The sequence below is a fragment of the Talpa europaea genome (genome assembly GCF_964194135.1).
Source record: "Talpa europaea genome assembly, chromosome: 13".
Classification (NCBI taxonomy): Eukaryota; Metazoa; Chordata; class Mammalia; order Eulipotyphla; family Talpidae; genus Talpa; species Talpa europaea.
In genome coordinates this window covers 95,369,113-95,388,347 of record NC_140080.1, presented here as the reverse complement: position 1 = coordinate 95,388,347, position 19,235 = coordinate 95,369,113, and the positions used below count along the sequence as shown (strand labels likewise).

The 19,235-nt window shown below is 41.1% G+C and overlaps 1 protein-coding gene across 1 annotated transcript in view; it reads right to left on the bottom strand.

The window, feature by feature from the left end:
* The window catches only part of DOK6 (docking protein 6), a gene marked incomplete at both ends in the record, with an annotated part of 324,914 nt that overhangs the window by 66,857 nt on the left and 238,822 nt on the right, over positions 1-19,235 (bottom strand). Inside the window, one exon of the mRNA XM_084252328.1 lies at positions 7,127-7,265. Coding sequence (XP_084108454.1) covers positions 7,127-7,265 — 139 coding nt within the window. The remainder of the gene's footprint in view (positions 1-7,126; positions 7,266-19,235) is intronic.

The window sequence follows — 19,235 nt, the reverse complement described above, 5'->3', positions numbered from 1 at the left end:
AACTGTCAGGCTTTTCTGCCCTCCCGCCATCAGGATAGATGATGGATCCCTGCGGTCCTGAATGCATGCCTGATGGCGGCACCTGGAGTAGGGTGTGGGCCTAGGGAGATGGGATTCACCTGGGCTGAGACTGGGCTTTTAAGGGCGGCGTCACGGGGACGCCAGCAGCAGCAGAAGCCGAAGAGAAGTCAAGAGAGAAGCAAAGAAGCAGAAGCAGAGCATGCCAGAGAGCCCATAGAGAGTGCGGATTTGCTGGGGGCTGGGAGGCCTGCCAGCCTCCCGGCCCCCCAGCACCCCTGCCTGCCGTGTACCTGGTAATTCCAATAAAAGCCTGCAAAACCACTGAGGACTCTGACTCCTCCTTTACCCGGTCTGCTGGATCAGGAAACCTGCTCAGTGGTCATTCCTGCTTTACACTAAGGCACAGAGAAGGCAAGTGACTTGCATGAGGTCACAAAGCTCTCTAGTCTTTCTCTAGCCTCCCCCTGGTTACCCCTCACTGCTGGTTGCTTTGACTAATATGTGAGCATCATAGAACATATCCTGGAGCTGACAACAATTCTCATATTCTTTGAAAGCAGCCCTGATCTCCTTCTCATGCAATTATCCTTCAATTTCTTAGATTTCGGTTCTAGGACATGCCTACATTTCCCCCCTAATTTGTAGCACTGTCCCCCAAAGAAAAATCTGCTCTTTGGGGTGTATGTGTGTGTCATAATTATATGCTTCTACACTGCTCATCTTGATTGACCTTTGCAATCTATTGTCTTCATTTAAGGAAATCATTCTTGTAATTACCATGAACAGACTGTATGCCCATGAATAAATAAGATTACCATAGCCAAAAAAATAAATAAATTCTTGGACAGCTTCCTTATAATGATTTGATTCCAGCAAAACAAATAAAAGAAAGTATATTCTTTTAACATGGACATTGAGAATCTTTTCATACTATGTTGTCATTTCCTTAAATATTATCAACTCTAATCAAGTGTAAATATGAAATAATTATGCATTTAAAATGCATCTTCCAAAGTAACCTCTAGAATATCCACAATACATGTTAAGGAAAAAGAAAAGGATCTAAAGAAAATGTTTGCTATTATACTGTGTGACAGCACTACTTTTAAGGAAAATTATACACTGCCTTCTTGCAATTTCCATCGTCTCTGTGTATTTATGCAGAAATGTGCATTTGTGTTTGTATGTTTGTTTAGAGACTGAATTTTATTTACTTTTCTAAATTGGAATGACAGTAAGTGAATAGATTAATTAGAATCACAGGGCTACTCTAGTGATTGGCTATAATAATTTGTTCTAACTGAGCCTGCTTTGGTTTTTACAACTAGTGTCTATCAATCAGTATAAAATTTCACAAACCTGTGAATGGCACTTCCCAGCAGGGCCCTGGGTCATTGTCAGCAATCAGGAAGCCTCTGATGATTAATCATCGATAATACTGAACCACAGATTCATGAATAGAACTTTGAAGAATGAGTTTATTAGCAGATATTCCAATATACTAGTGTAGGGTAAAGAAAATGTCAGGCTTTTCTGCCCTTCCGCCATCAGGATAGATGATGGATCCTTGTCCTGAATGCATGCCTGATGGCGGGCACCTGGAATAGGGTGTGGGCATAGGTAGATGGGATTCAGCTGAGCTAAGACTGTGCTTTTAAGGGCGGCGTCACAGGGGAACGCCAGCAGCCCCAGCCAGCAGCAGCAGAACCTGAAGGAGAAGCCGAAGCAGAAGCAGAGAACGCCAGAGAGCCCAGATAGAGTGAAGACTTGCTGGGGGCTGGGAGGCCTGACAGCCTCCCAGCCCCCCAGCCAGCACCCCTGCCTGCCATATGCCTGGTGAACCCCAAATAAAAGACCTGCAAAACCACTGAGGACTCTGACTCCTCCTTTACCCGGTCTGCATGGGATCAGAAAACCTGCACTGTGCCCATGTCCTGCCCTTACAACTAGCTAATACCTACAATTTGCAATCACAGATCCCACATTTCAACTTTGCAAAAAGTGTTAACATTTTTCTGTAGAGTGTTCAGTGAACTATTATTCTCAACTCTTTACATTTTTAGTGTAGGAAAACTTGTGGATTTTTATGGCCAACAGATTCCTGCCAAATGTGAGTATGGAAAATACTTCCATTAAAAGGAAGATTAACTGCCTACGCTCGAGGCCATTCTGGGAGCAGGGGCAGCTGACTCGAGGCCAGGAGCGTCCCCAACAATTTTTCTTAAAAGAACATGCTGTAATTATTATGAAGGGAGGTTGTCTAACTGTAGACAGGCTTTTCAATGACTTGCAGGCCTACAAGGCTAGAAATTAGCTATGCAACCTCTTTCCTTTATTTACTTGTTTTTAATAGGTAATAGGAAAAGTGTTTTTTGTCTTGATTTCTTTTCAGTTACTCTTTACATGGGGCATTTAATTTTATTTTTTTTAAGTGTTGTTGATTTGCTGCTAGTTTCCATAACTGTGTTCTTTGGGGAGAACAATTTCACTGTGGACACGCCTCACTTACCTTCAGGCTCCCAGCCCATACCCTGTCCCCTTCCCTCCCTTACCCCCTCTAGTAACCAGTAGATCATTCATGAATTATTATTAAACAAGAATTATCATCACAAATTAGAATTAAATTAGAATTATTCTTGTTTTGCCTGTTTGTTCTCTTTGGTTATTTATATTCCACAAGTGAGGAAGACCCTCTGGTAGCTGTCTTTCATTCACTGCTTATTTCCCTTAGCATAATCACTTCAAGATCCAACCATCTTTGTCCCGAAGGCACTACTTCATCTTTTTCTTTAATAGCTCAGTAGTATTCCAGTGTGTATTTGTTTACTTGTGGGCATTGTAGAACATCTGTATAGCTTAAGAAATAAAAAGCAAATTAAAGAAGAAAACATTTTTTTATATTGTGTGTGTGGGGTTGTGTGAGACAAGTCCATCAAAATCCAAAGTTAAATTGTTTCATGGCATTTGAAGCTCTGTGTTCCTGGGGATTTCAGTCTACACTGCGGATCAACAGGCTAAGTCACAACAATTTGCAGTGTGACTTTCTATGGATGCTTCCATCACCAAGACAACAAGAACTCTGTAATGCTGCATGGATGCTCCTGGCAACACAACCCTAATAACTGCTGACAATTTCAAGAACAAGAATGATTTCTGCAAAATAGGAATAAATTCTAGAGGTGAGATTTGTTTAAATATTGAGTTTACATAATTTCCTCAAATATGCAAATTTTGGGAATCTCTCAGTTAAAATAGTTCTAGTTTTAAATTTATGACTGTGGCTCATTCTCCTATGCACCACCCCAAAATTCCCTTTTAAAATAAGAATGGTTTGGGATGAATAAGTAAAGTAGTAAGATTGCTATCTCTTCATGACCACTGTTGACCCCCACTTGGGCATAGCAGTGAGACGTTGTAGCCACACATTTGGATGCAAAGGAGGAAGTCTTTAGGCGTCAAAGAAGTCATCCTCTGTGGAGATCTGGGGCCCTTCTGAGTAGCTGATTATATGTGAAAATCAATAGTTCATTATATGTGCAATCAATGAGACACCAATGTTAAGAGAAGATGAATAAGCTCAATTGGTGGTTTTGGTGTCACTAATCAAAATTTCGTCATGACATATCCTACTGGTGTGATTAAATCAGCTCCATGAAAGCTAGGGGAACCTGATACTTCAAGGAGTAAAGGGAAAAATATCATCTTACCCTGGAAAGTACCAATGACATGACCCAATAAATCTGAGCCACTTGAGAAGAAGGGTCTTCTAGCTCTGTTTTGCTCCCTAAAACCACCATGCAGAGGAAGTTCAGAGGAAGCCCTTATAGACCTGTGTATGCTTAGCAAGTAGCTAACCTGTATTTAGTGAACTGTTGTAATTTAATTTTAAGGCAGTTAATTTTGAGTCAGTTAACATTAATTAATTCTTTCATTATCTTTCTCCTTGAAGGAAAGCACAATATACATTTTTAATAGCCTTGGCAATTTTGTGATCCTTTTCATCCAGTTCTCTACACGAATAGCAAATGTATTACTTTTTATTCACAAAGCTGGGAACTGTTTCCAGATATCTGCTTCTTCAAGCAAGAATAAAAATATTGTCTAATTAGGGAGATGCATCAAAATGTGTTTACTCATTTGCCTTCCAAGAAGGAAGACTATAAGGGCAAAATAAGGCTTTATACATATATGACGTGAAAAGATTATGTTGTATTTTTCTCTTACGGTTGTTGAGACTTTGTCATTTGAGGTTGCTTATCCGTAAAGCCAGTAACATCTCTTAAGCCATCACTCTTTAAAGGATGAAGACAAAGCCTTCAATTGCCTGAACAACTATGTTTGGGAAAGTCACTGCTTTTATAGCTGGTTGGTAATTTAATCTTGTAAAATCTTTTTAATCATGTTAAATATATGTAAACATTCTCTATCCGATCAACATTAATCTCCCATGGTCCAGTTAAAAACTGACAATCAATAAACAGTGTCATCTTATTTTGTAGTAGATAGAAAGTAAATGAAATGCAACGTTGTTTATATCTTAGATAAGGTTTGTGATACCTTGCCAGCTCCCAAATTATACTTTTGCCTAGTCTATAGCACAGACCTTCATTTTATTTTAAGTAAGAAAATGTAGAGATAGAGAATAGTTTTGTTTCACGCGCAGAATTTGTTTTTTAAAAGAAGACTTGTGTGCGCAGGGGCAGTCTCTAAAAATAAAAAATTTTATCTGCGGACATGGAAATCTTTGTTTATGGTCTGAAGATGTGGGGGAACTTGGGGTATCCTCAAGATAGCATGCCCTTAGAAAAGCATCATTTGTTCAGCTTTTTCTAAATAATGAACTAGATATGGAATAATTTATTAGTATTAACCTTTAAGGATGCACATAGCTGTGCAACTGACTTGAAATTAAACCCAGCACTCCATTTACATGTTTGCCCAAGTTGATGGGGTTTCTGATTTCTAGGAACATTTGATGTCTGGTTGAGCTCTATTGAATCTGCTGTTCATGCTTCTGTCCCACTTTCTCTTCCATCTTCAAGCTCTGACACTCAGACCCATGCTGCCCCCTCCAGTTTTAGATGGCCTGAGAGCCCAGTAGGTAAGGAACCACCTCGAAAGCCTTAACAGCAATGTTTTTGTTGCACTGCCCTGGCTGCTTCTTTGTGGCACAGGAGCCAATAAACACAAACATGAGCAACAGCTATATGTGAACAGAATTTTGCTTTGCTTTTTTTTTGGGGGGGGGGGAGGGAACACAAGATTTCTAGATATACTTGAAAAAGATGGAAGGGTATTATTTAGCTACAATGGGGCATTATAATTTAGTGCCTTCACAAACACTGCAAATCTTTAAAATTATTCAAAATCATCCCTACAAATGGGTCACCATCATTATAAGGAACCTTTGATGATACTTTCTACTCATCAGTTTATGTAGATTAATACACAGATACAGCAAAACAATCAAGTAAGTTAACTACTATATGCCCCATCTTACAGGTAAAGGAAAATGAGACATGTAGAAGTTAAATATATGGCCCAGGATTACACGGTTAGTAAGTGGTGAAAATGGATTGTGAACCCAGGACAGAAGCTGAAAGCTTTCCCTTCTGGTAGACAATTACTATTGCATGAAAGAGTTTGTGGAATTTCGTTCATGAAAATACAACTTTAATGACTGTGCATGAGCATTTTGTTTGTTTAGAGCAACTGTAAGAAGAACTATAACTGTTATCAAGTGTAAGAAAACTACAACTGTTAGCTAACAGCAAGTTATATCACAATTGTTAACCTTGGTTACAAACTAACATTAGCAGATTGCAAACATGGAATAGTAATAAATGTGTAAGATCTGAAATAAATTCTAATGCGGAAGGTATATTTTTCACCTGATTTAAGTCACTAGAAAAAATATATTAATTAGATCATTTTAGAATGGTTTAAATTTAACCCAAATCTTATTAAAAGACAAAGTCATACTGACCTCTTATTGATGCTCCTTCAATTAATCCCAGTGTTATATTAATAATTCTATAAATGCCCACGCTACTCATTCATCCTCCTGAAAGGCTAAATGCCTTATCAGCCTGATTTGCACACACTCCCCTTAGGGATTAGGAAGACTGTTTGCACTGTCTCCCAGAAAGAGTCATAAAATGTGTATGCAGCATTGAGAAAATTAGAACGGATTTAAGAACATACTATCATTTGCTAAACTGCTTCTTTGTCTTATAGTAAAATTACACATTTCCTTTAGATTTAAAATATTAGATAATTGAGAATTTTAAAAATCAAAATGAATACAATACTACAGAATTCTGTTGGTATAGAAGCATGGATTTTTTTCTGGTTAGAGACCCTTCTCTGTCCTGAAGCTCTGCCTGTCCTCTCAAAGATGAAATCTAATCCATCTCTATAAATCCTGAAGAAAGAGAATACTCATCTCTTAAGATTATAGCCAAATATCATCCTATTGATTACTTTCCAGAAAATTAGCTGTAAAGCTACTCATTTTTTCAGCTACTTGTACAATTTATTATTTCAGATCTTTACTAAATTAGTTCTTAACTTGACCCTGAACTGGCTGAACAGCTCCAGGACTGGACAGCAGACAGGTCATTCTATTGGGCAGCAATATAAGCCCCGTCGGCAAGCATTTTAGTATTGGCTAAGACATACACACAGAGAGAGCTGGAGGTTTCAGAGAGTCTAGGCTGAGGGTAAAGACAAAAATACACATGGAAACTTTCCTGGCAATATCTTAATATTCTTGGTTATTTTGGGCCTGCATTCGAATCTCTCATTGTCCAGCTGCACGTGGAGAGAGACAGAATACACCCCACCTCTCTCGGGGTCTCCATGGAAACTGGCCTTAGGTAGGTACCTGGAGAACAGGACCCTTGCTAGTGGCCACTAATAACTCCTTGTGTCAATGCCTAGTAAGCTATTAGAGAAATGAGATTCAGTAACTGGGGCGCTCTCAGGGTCTGGGGTGAGGTGGACCCTGGGGGCTAACATGGATGGACCCACACATCCACAATGTGTATCAGACCTCAGTGACCTTCATTTCCCAGCAACTAGTTCGTGGAGGAAGGATTCTTACCCGGGCCTTCTGCTCCATCTCTAGCATCAATCTCTCATGTTGCTCAGCTATGGCCAGCGTCGCGGAATGGACCTTCTGATAGATCATTTCTCCTTCCCTTGTTTGAAAAGTGAATAGTCCTTCTCCTGTGTCACACATTCTGTGAGGACAGAGACAGGGAAAGAGATGGGTCTTCAGATGTTCAAGTGCATAACGGTTTCCATCCACAAGCTGCCCTTGTCCTGCCTTCCCCTCCAACTTGATGTTCATAAGAGTTAGTGAAGCAGACTCAGCCTTGACCAAAACCAACCAACCAAAAAATGCATCTGCACATGAGGACAGAGGGGGGCAAATTCACTGAGGTTTGGAGAAGCATCCACAACAGTGTATAAGAACAGATCAACATGATTTTGGTAATTTCAGTGCATGTCTTCACAATAAAAGATAGAAACAAAGAGTTGTTTTCTTGAAGGATTGTCATGTTTATGGCATCATAACATCCTGTAACTGGATAGCTCTTCAAATTTAAAGAATGTCAGACAAGGCTGCAATTTTATACTCACTACAGTAGGAAGCAAGGAGAAGATGATAGATATTTAGTTTTAAAAAAGATTTATTTATTTATTTATTTATACAAGCACTGGGTACAGTCAGAAGCGTGGGAAGGCGAGAGAATTCACCAGAGCCAGAGCAGGGAACAGAACAGGCAGACCAACGAAATACACTGCCGAGGGGAGCAGTGGGCGCGGCAGGAGATGTCTGTGCGCCATGTGGGACCCTCCCTGGCAGCCGGGGATCAAACCAGTGCTGCAGAGGCTGCAGGCAGCTTCGCAGCCCAGCGCTCAACTGCTGCACCACCAGGGGAGGCCCAGAACCAGGTAATTCTTAAATAAGTCTTAGTACAGCCTAGGAACCAAAATGCTGCAAAGGAGACTTTACCTGGATATGAGAAGATTTGGTTTGAATTTTGGCTCTGCCACATGACCTGGGCCAAGGAATAACCTCTCTGTACCTCCTTCCCTCATCCCTCACACAGGAAAAGCAAGAGCACCCCTCTCATAAGAGCCTCACACTGGTCAAAAGACTTGATACACAAGATATTTACTGTGTTACATAGCACACAGGAAGAGCTCAAAAATGTTAGCTTTTACTATTTTCATTACAAAATATGGACTAATTAGACTAATTCTATCTGATGTACACAGCCATTATCATGCCATTTCTACAGCGTGTAATATTACAAATTCTTATTAGATAAATTCAAGAGGAAAAATCAAAATAGAAATTCTTTTTCAGTTGGGATGATAATTACCTATGTAAAAACCATTTTTTATTGGAATGAAAAAATTTGTTAGGCAATAGGATGATAGGTAAGTTTTACTAACAAAGGCTAATTGTAAAATGAAAAATATATAAATTAATATTTAAAATCAGCTTTAAAAAATAATAGGACGCCTTCAGGAGGCATTGCTCCACAGAGTATGATAAGACTTCTCAGATGCGGGATGTTGAACGCACACCCATGTTTTTGCTTTCCCAGGTTCAACAAAAAAGGTTGGCACAAAATGCTCATGAGGCCAAACTATTTCTTCCAGCACCAAGAGGTTTTGGATTCCAGGGGAAGACATGTCTCAGGAGGCCTCAGACATCACAGAGACTGTGAATCCATCCCCTAGGCCCCGTGGAGCTTGTACTCAGCTTCTGTGAAAGAGATCTTAATAAAATTCACACAGCGTGAAATGGAAAGTCTGGGGGAAAAATGAAGAGTTTTCACAAAGTGAAACAAATGAGCTTTCTTTGTGGCTTCAGAGGAGTGAAGAGCCCCAGCAGCAGGAGGGGAAACCATGGCGAAGTCATGAGTGCGCCTTGTTCAAGGCTGGGTTTTGTGCATTGTCATCTGGAAAACGCTGCCGATTACCCTTTGGAAATGAGATAATGAGACTCAAATTGTTATTTTATACTCAGTCACTGAGATGGAAAGTTCTAACACTGACCCACTTCCTACAACTTCATGCTGCCCAGTTAGGGGCTCTGAAAGCTCACAGAAGGATGTTTTTCCAGCCTCTGAAACAAACATGACTGTAAACTTGACTGTTTGATCAACAAAAAAGGAATGAAAACCTGCTAGTGTTAAAAGCAAAGACATTTTAGGTACAAGGTGCTCTTCAATTAGATCCCTACAGCCCGGCTGAAGTCAACTCTTGAGCCAAACTAGCTCATATTTGTGACTTCTGTCAGCCGTGTGAGAGTAAGTACTTTAGCTTTTCCTGGTTATTGTTTAAAAAACTTTTTGGGGATAGATTTGGAGATTATTTTCTTACATGTCTGAATGCTTTTGTGGTGGCAGTGTATTATAAATGATTATGGGAGAGAGGGAATAATTCTCTTATTAATGATTTTTTTTAAAGATTTATTTATTTATGCCTACAAGAACCAGGGTACAGGCCAGAGGTGCGGGAGATGAGAGGATTCACCAGAGACAGAGTGGGGAGCAGAACAGGCAGACTGACTGAAACACACTGCGGAGGGAAGCAGCAGGTGAGTCAGGAGAGGTCTGCTGCACCCTGTGGGTTGCTCCCTGGCCGGTCAGGGATCGAACTCATGATGCAGAGGCTGCGGATTGCTTCATAGGTTGCGTCTTAACCCTTTGCACCACCAGGGAGGCCCAATGATTTATTTTTTAATCAAGGTAATATTAGGTAACCCCATCAGGTATTCACCACTGGATCACCCATAGTCCATCATGATCCATGGTGCTTCCTTCCCTCTTTGCTCTTACCCCTCCCCCAGCCCACCCCTCGTGGGTGCTTCAGATCTATAGTCAGCATCAGGGGCTCATTTTTAAGCTTGTGCTTATCTGACCCTTAGTGAAAGGAGATCATTTTGATGGCTATCCTCTTGCTACTAAATGCATGGTCCACAAAATGGCAGCCCCTGTGGCCTGGGAGCCTGCATTTTCAAGACACCCCAGCTGGCTCAGATGCATGTGGCAATTTGAGAAGCACCGGCTTCTAGAACTCCTGCCAGAGATCTTATTTCATTACAGGGGAGATGGGAGATGGCATCTGTGGGACCCAAACGAGGACAAGCTAGAAGCCATATCCACGTAGCTTAGGACTGTGACACATGAAACGGAGGGTTAGAAAGGAAGAAATCCCTTGCTTGATGCAGAGAGCGGTGCTAGTCACAGGAGCCCATCCTCACCCCCTTGACTCAACGCGCAAGCTCCTAAATGCATTTATTAGGAATAAAGTGAAAATAAGGAAAAAGGTATATTTGTCCTGACTCCAAACTTGAATTCTATTGATATTTAGGGACAACCACAAAGAATATCTCTCTTTACAAGGTCTTTGCACAAAAATACTTTTTTGACTGAAAAAAAAAATTGTTAAAGTATGTCACTGTAAGGTCCCTTTAACAGTCAGGCCCTCATAAACATTCTGAGAGGTAAGTAAGGCATGTGTGTCGACACATTGCTGGTGGGGCATTTTCTGACACTGTCCTATGAATGATATTATAATAGTGTAGATTCAAAACACCAAGGACACAAATTTCAACCCTCATGACGTGGCCTGTCATACCATTTATCACAGATTCATCAAGTACTGTTGTAAGCCTGGCACTGTCTTGGGCCTGGGGATAAAAAGGAGGGAAAAAATTGATGTGGCTCATTACCGCTGAGACTTTCTGAGCTGTGGGGAAGATTAGCATTGTTCAAAGAACAGCACACTTGCTGTGGAAAGTGCCAGCAGGGAGAAGAAACAAGAGGGAGGAAGTGGGGACTTGCCTGGGAGTTAGTGGACCCATCTAGTCACCTTACAATGGATAACCAGGCACTGCCACTAGCTTTATTTTCCTTTTAATTAAATGGCATGGTGTGTACGACGATGGGCAGGAAAAGGTGAGTTCATTGGGACTGAGTTGCTCATCCCTTACCCATTCCAGAGGAAGGCTTGCTTTTGGGGCAATCCCTTAGCTGGTCATTGGATTGTGACTTCTGAGCTTGTGGGATAGTCAGCCAGGTGAGAGCATGTTTGTGAGTTGGGTTGGGCCAGTTTGACCAGGTAAGTTTATCTCAACAATGTGACTTAAGGTGACCACCTATTCGCTCTGGTGGAGGCTGAAGTAGCTGAGAAGCTGAAGTCAAGCCGGTGGACACTGCAGGCTTGCATAACCCTCAGTAGAAACCTAAGACAGCACGGCTCAGGGAGATTCCTGGTAGACAGCACTTTCCACATGTTGTCATACATTCCTGCTGGGAAAGTCAAGATGTCTCCGTGTGACTCCAGTGGGAGGGGCCTGGAAGCTTGAGCTGGTCTCTCCTGGTTTTATCCCTGTGCTTTTCCCAATTGTTGAGTTCATCTGCCCTTTTGACTGTAGTAAGCCATATCTGTGAGTCTAAGACTTCTTCTGGGTCTGGTGAGACTTCCTAGAGAATCATTGAGCCTGGGTTGGTCTCTGGACTTCTCCCAAGACAGACATGTGATTGGATACCAGCTACTATAAGAGCGATTAAAGACATCCTAGTATCATGTCTAGGTGATCTTTTTCCAAATTCTATTACTCTGGGGATCCAGGAGTATTCTCTCTCACTCTCTCTTTTTAAAGATTGATTTATTTACGCATACAAGAACTGGGGTACAGGCCAGAGATGCGGGGAGGGGGTGGTGAGAGAATTCACCAGAGACAGACTGGGGAACAGAACAGGCAGACTGACTGAAACACACTGCTGAGGGGAGCAGCGGGCGAGTCAGGAGAGGTCTGCTGTGCCCTGTGGGTTGCTCCCTGGCCAGGGATCGAACTTGTGCTTCAGTGGCTGTAGATACCTTCATAGGTTGCATCTTAACCCCTTGTACCACCAGGGAGGCCCTATTCTCTTTCTTTATCCCACCTCTCCACTTCCAGAATCGCCTGATATAACAGTACTGTCAGCTTGGTCTCTGTTGTGTGTTATAAAGAAGGAATCATGAAAGTCATGTGAATGCAAATAATCACCGGATCTGAGCTCCACTGTGCATGGCTTTCCTTCACAGAATAATACCAAAATATGGTGTCTTAGAGGCAATTTCACATAAGAAATAGTCTCCACCATATAATTAGATTATTGTCCTCATTTTCTTGCCTTTAAGCCTCACACATGCATTTTAGAAAGAGGTGGATCCAAATTTCATGTCTTTCATCCACATGACATGCAAAAGAAATTTACCAAGTTAAAAGTTAAGGAAGTGACACTTAGAGAAGTGAAAAAGATCCTTTAAAATATTCTCTGTGGGTCTTAATAGGGAGCATAATGAAATATATACACCTATGGGTTCTCAATGACGCACACCTGAACCTCGTATAATGGAAAAATGCAATGTTACAGCAATAAAAATTAATAAATGTGCAGTGCTGAAAGCAAAAAGAAAATATTTAAACACTGCTTAAAATGGATTTATATCACCTAAAAATATTCTCTGTGGGGCTTTAGATAAAATTTTGCTGCAGATTTTGCCCATACCACAGCTGTGTCATTTCAGTCTCACTGTATTTTTGCAATCTTGTCTATATATTTAATATTTATCCTCAATGCACAGAGATATTTTAAACTCTCAGCAATGACCCAGGACAGAGGTACTGCCTCAAAACCCCCATGAAATTTCTATTTGGTATTTAAAATTTAATGTTTAATTATAGAAAATAATGAAATTCTTAAAAGCACAGATTTTCTGCAGAGCAGTTAAAACCAATTAACATTTTTTACCATTAACATTTTAATTTTGATTGACATTGAACAATGCCAGCACTTCACCATTTTGTAACTATAAAAAGACTGAAGTTTATCTCTATGAGCTGTGGTGAGTCAGACTTCGATCCATGGTAAGAAATTAGTAGTGAGCTGGACAAACATGAAAACAACAGCATAGAAAATTTAGAAAAGAACCAATTTGCATGTGTAATCTTGAATCTGTGGCAGAGACTTGGACATTAGCCATCCAGAATGTATAGTAAACCCTCACTTAACGTTTTTGATAGGTTCTCAGAAACTAAGATTTTTTAGTGAGACAAAATATAATGAAGCCATTTTGACCACAGACTAGTTGATGTAAACATATATATGCTCCTGTATTCATCATGACATTATTCATTTTGAGAGGAACATATATGAGATAGTTTTATTCTCTCAGAACAAAGGTGCATATAATCAGGGCTTTAAAATTTCATTGCTGTTCTCTTTATGCTCCAAAAATTATGGTAATTTTTTAAATTATATGAGAGATACATTCAGTGTCTCAAGTTATGGAAACAATCTCAGTGCCCAATGATAGAAAAGTGCATGAAGATGTGTTATATACATAAAATGGAATAATACTCAGCTATAAAAAATATGAACACCTGCTATTTGTGAAAACAAGGATGGAACTGGATGGGATTATGGTAAGCAAAGTAAGTCAGAAGGAGAGACTGGATAGTTTCACTCAATGTGGAAGACAAAGAAACAAAACAACGAATAGACAAAACTAAACCGAAACAAATCCTAGAACTCTGATGTAGACTTGAGGATACCAAAAGGGATAGAAGGGGTGCGGAGCAAAAGGGGAGAATTATGGTGGACTAAATGGACTGTGGTGGAGAATTATGGGTGCTTTGGTGATGGAGGTGGTGTGGTGACATACATCTGAGCCCTAAATATACCCCTAAGTCATATACGTTGTTGTAAAACAATGTTATCGCAATAAAAAAATTTCCAAAAATTGAAAACAATTTTTAAGTGAAAAAAGGATGCTCTTCCTTTTATTTTCCTTTGTGCCATGAAAATTGAGAATTGAAAAATTCCCTATATGAAGATGTAAAGTCATACGACTATAATTGCTATTTAATTACTTCAATACATAACCACAAATTATTGTCATTATCATTATACTGTTGCATTACATGTTCATGAAGGTTTAGTGGAAAGGCCATTTAAAAAGATTTGCAGCTTATATTACTTTCATCATGATACATATCCCAGGTGGAATATTGTAAAAATACTGGATATTCCAATTGGATTAGAAGTTACACTTCATCATGAGTAGCAATTACACCAAGCTCTCAATGCAGTCGGTAAATGTTTGTTGACAGAAATGACCTGAGAATTATCAATATGATAACTACTAATAAGTATTACGTCTGTAGTTCCTAACAACAAAAAGAAAAGCAAAAAAAAGGAGTATGAAGGAGAGGAACTTTTGGGGAGAAGAATGATCCCTGGTTGTTCTTACGGTCTTGTGAATGGGTAGACCAGAAGGCCAAAAGGAAGTTAGAGAACAGGCACATTCTTTCGTTCCCAGCTGTGTAACCTTGTTCTATTTTAAAGTCATTTGAGGGAGGTTGTGTGTGTGTGTGTGTGTCCCTTGAAACAGCTTCCATAGATGCTCAAACCTATTTTTCTGGGGAAGAGTTACTAAAACAGCAAGTCAAGCAAAAACTTAAATTCTGTCATTTAGAAATTATACTTCCCATTTAAAGTGAATTTAAGCTGCCAAGTTATGGTTGGGAAATTTTTACAGTTTAACATGCAAGTTACTAGTATTTAGTCACTGAATTAGGAAAAAAGAGTTATGTTTCTCCTCACCATTTTGAGAGGAACCTATATGAGATCGTTATATTCTCTCAGAGCAAAGGAGCGTGCAATCAGGGCCTTAAAATTACATTTTTATTCTCTTTATGCTCTAAATATAGCTAATTAAGGTAATTTTTTTAATTACATGAGAGATACATTCAGTGTCTCAAGTGACTATAGAGGAAAGTGTTTAATTATAACCAAAATAGAAAAGAAATTTAAGACTACGTTTTACATTGATGGGGCTTGTCTTTCTTCTCAGGTTATATTTATTCATTCATTAGCATTTTGGGGGGGACACTACCACTACTATGTGATAGGTACGGTATTTCTGGACAGCTTTTAATAAATCATATTTACAGAGGAAACAAGTAAATAAACAGTAATACATGAATTGCATCTCTCCTCTCTCTCTCTCTCTCTCTCTCTCTGTGTGTGTGTGTGTGTGTGTGTATTAAAAGGTGGGTGGGTCTCTCTGGCAAACTATTTTTTTGAGCTGGGCCATCAGTCACCTCCTGCTGCAGCTGAACTGAAGTGTAACCACTGGCTCACCTGGCTCGCCTCTTATTTTGCCAACTTCAGACTATGAAATATTTTAGCCTCCATAATTGTGAGAGGCAATTCTTTATAATAAGCCTCTTTTTCTAGCTGTAGATGTATATATGGATCTGTCTATCTATCTATCTGTCTATCTATCTATCTATCTATCTATCTATCTATCTATCTATCTATCTATCTATCTGGTCTGTCTACCTATTTACTTACCTATCTAATCCATCCACCCATCCATCCACCCATCTATTCATTCATCTATTCATCCCTCAGTTTGTTTCTCTAAAGAACTCTTAGTTATACAACAGGCATCTCTTTTCCCTTCTAGCGGAACAGCCCTCTTCTAAGTCAGTGGAGTTCTGTATTCTGGCTCTGGGGAGGCTAAGAATGGTCAGCAGGACCATCCATATCTGTTCTGACGTCACAAAAATGATGTAGGTGCTGGAGAGGATGGAGAAAAACATATTAAAACTGGAATTTATTTCTTGCAGGATACAAAGTACTTGTATCTATGGAGAAGCATTGTGGAAAATTTCTCTCTAATCTACCAAGAGTTTTTATTTGCCTCAGGGAGTATTACTCCAGTAAAATAAATAGGAAATCAACATTTTGCTTTTAAAATTCCAGGTAAGATTTCAGCCCCTGGATTTTATGAAATTTCAAAAGTCCTATCTGGATGACTAAATCTGAGTTTTACTATAAATCATGGCTAGAGAAAATTGGGGTGTAATTTAAGAGGACTCTGTCCCTTCTGGACCTGGGTGGCTATGAGATAGAGAAGAGAGAGGAGGCAGAGAACAGCTGGGTGGGGCTGGAGTATCAATTTCCTTATCTGGGTGGTAATTCTGGAGAAGGCAGGGATGCCAATAACTCAGTGTCTAGACAAGTGAGCAAAGATTACACTTCCGACTCCCCGTAGCCTAAGTCTGTAGGCGGGGCATCTGAGAAGTCGTGTGCAGAGGACTGCAGCTAGAGAAGAGAGGATGTGAGGACCCTCAGATTAAGGAAAGTACCTAGAGTCAGTGTTCCAGGGCAGAGTGCCAGCAAGTCCCCCCAAAGGATAAATGAGTGTAGTGACAGCTCAGCAGAGGGAAGCTGGGGCAGGAGAAAAGAGCAGGTGGTTCTGGGGGCTGAGTTCCTTGGCTGTGAGGCCAAGCAGGATGCTGGCTTGTCCATGAACCAAACTACCTAGAACTGAGGATGTTCATGCATCACCAAGCTGGGTGATCTGCTAAGGACACCTTTCAAAGGGCACCTTAGAATTGCCTGCATCTCACTGGGAGGGGCTCAAAACACAGCAGATAGAAAAGGAACAAGCTGCACTTCCTTGACTCCGCCAAGTGGGATGAGAATCTGGAGCCAGCTGCAGTTGTAAAACATCTGCAGCCCAAATAGCCATACCTTCACTCCCTTATCTGTGAAAGTTAAGTGGCAGAAGGTGTTCACATAGTGATCTACATGTAGATAGTTCTCTGGCCAGATCCACAGCATCTCCACAAATTTGCAGGGAATGTATTTTCCCCTAGTGTCTGCTCATACTTCTTCACCATATCAGGCCTGGCCTTGAATCACTTAAGGATATGGAGTGACCTGGACAAAATTTATTTTGAATGATCTTATCACTAAAGAGGTTCTTGTCAGTGTGGGACATCACAGAAGGATCCAGAAGTGTTCTGAAATGCTGGGCACAGAGATGACAGGTGCTGGATTAGACCCCAGTGACCTAGAGGAGTCCAGCTGAAGAGGGGTCATGAGGGCAAGGCAGGTTAGAGCCCTAGAATCCAGTCCACTGTGACCATTCACTCCTAGTGTCAGGAGACTGTGAATTAGTAAGTTAAAATTGAGTTGTCAGTGAGACAGATGCTTGCCAAGAAACTGGAGAGGCAGTCAGGAGCGAGAGAGAGAGAACAGCAAATACATGGAAAGTTAAAGAACAAAAAGACACCCGGGAAAGGTCAGTGAGTCAAATGGTGATAAAAATCAACAAGGAGTGAGCCAGAGAATGATTATGCAAACAAAACCATCTTTGGGTGAACAGACTGGCTATATCCAGAGGACAGAAAAGGTCTCAGGAGGCAGAAAGGAGAGAGTGCAGGTCAGAACAAGCAGAGGAGACAAAGCCAAGTCTAATATGGAGGAAATCATTTTCAGAGTCCCATCAGTAGAGAAGGTTCTAGACAGACTCTCCTCACTCATCCTGTCCAGCACTGGTTGAGTGTACTGAGTGCATTTCCCTGGCAAAGCAAGCTGCAGCCAGGCGACACCTCAAATGCTCCATTCAGCAGCTCCAGCTATGAAACAAGGGTGGTAATGTCAGTGCTACATGTTCCGCTTGTGAAAGAAGAGACTCAGGAGAATGTGAAAGGTCTCCTCGAGGATCAGAGCCTCTTCCTGAAGTTTTAGCTCTGTCCCTTGGGGTTGATGCCAGGCATACTTCATTTCATGCATTGCTTGGATTCCACAAGATTTTGGATAATGGAGACTTTCCATATTTTAACTGAGGACTCCAGATCACACTCCTGCACATTTAAGTTTGGAAATCAGTGCTTTTACAGCAAGCCCAGATGGCTTCCTGCTCCAGCCAATGTAGGAGACTCCAAGGGCGGTACCAGGAATTCCCCACTGAGCAAGTTCCTACTTGCTGGCTTCAACCAACACTTAATCTGTCATGCTTTGCTTGCAAAGCATCTTGCCTGCCAGAGGGCAGCTGGAAGCCACTGGCTTTTGCTCAGGGTCAGGGTCAGGGCCAGGAATAGGAAAGAGAGCAAAACACAGAAAATCCCACGGAAGGATGGTGCCAATTTAGCATTCCTTATAATTTTGGCAAGAACTGGTGAAAGTGCCAGATGCAACTTCTTTTACAAGCAGACCTCCTCAAGTTCTTCAGATGCTCTCCCCGAGTGCCCAGGCGGAGGGAGGGACAGATGAGCAGGCTGGGTCCTTGCCAGCCGCCGACCGCTCACAAGGAAACACTGTGGAAGCAGAAAGGAGGTGGGAGTTTACAGGAATCTTTTCCATCATCCTCAGCCCGGCACCAACTGTTGTAAAGAATGGAATAAAAATGCCATAAGGAAAATAGTTGAGAAAAATGTCCTCTTTTACTCTTGAGACCTAATGGAAATTCAAGAACTATGCATTTTATTTTATTTTTCTTGATGGTCAAAGCCCTTGGCTGCATATTGTAAATACCTATCATGGATCACAGCAAACTTAGTGAAAAATCTCCCTTTCAGCTCTGCTAGTGGTGAGAGTCCCGCGCCGTGGCATTTGCAATGCTCTCCACTCCAGGAACAAACCATCATCTGCTGCGACGTAATCAATATGATTTCATTTTCCTTATTGCACGGAGGATGCTATGGAATCTCAATTATATAATGTCGTGTGTGGCTCCGCTGTCTGGAATTCTAAATGCCTGGCTGTAAAGTGATCTCGTTTTTGTAATTCATGCTACTTTTTTCCACCCAGGGACTAAGTCCTCATTTTGATTCCCAATAATGATTTCTCTTGCTAGTTTCATTAGATTTTTCCACAAATTGAAGGAGATAAGGAATGAGCTCAGTAGAAAACAAGTGAGAAATGGAAAGCAAATCCCTTTGTTTCTTTTCAATTTGTATTTATGTCAAGGAAGTGGAGGGATCTGAGACCAGGGTGCACAGAGGAGGGTGACTAGGAGGAGGTGGAAGAAGAGCAGCCCCTGGGGGGCTGTACACCCCAGAATTGCCCCTGGGGAGCCACAGGGCTGGCGCTCAGCTTGGACCCTGCACAAACCATCTGACTTCCAAGTCAGGTTGCTTCTCTCTAAGACTATTTGCCTTCTCTACAGACCTCAGTGGAGGGCTCTGAGGGTGAAACGAGACAGCATTTGGCAACTGCCAACACTGAAGTGAGAGATAATACTGGTGTGGCTGGTCCCTGCCATCCTGGGGAGCCCCGAGGTCCCTCTTGCTGCACTTTGGGAATCTGTCTCTCCCCCCACAACTTTGACATGGCAAT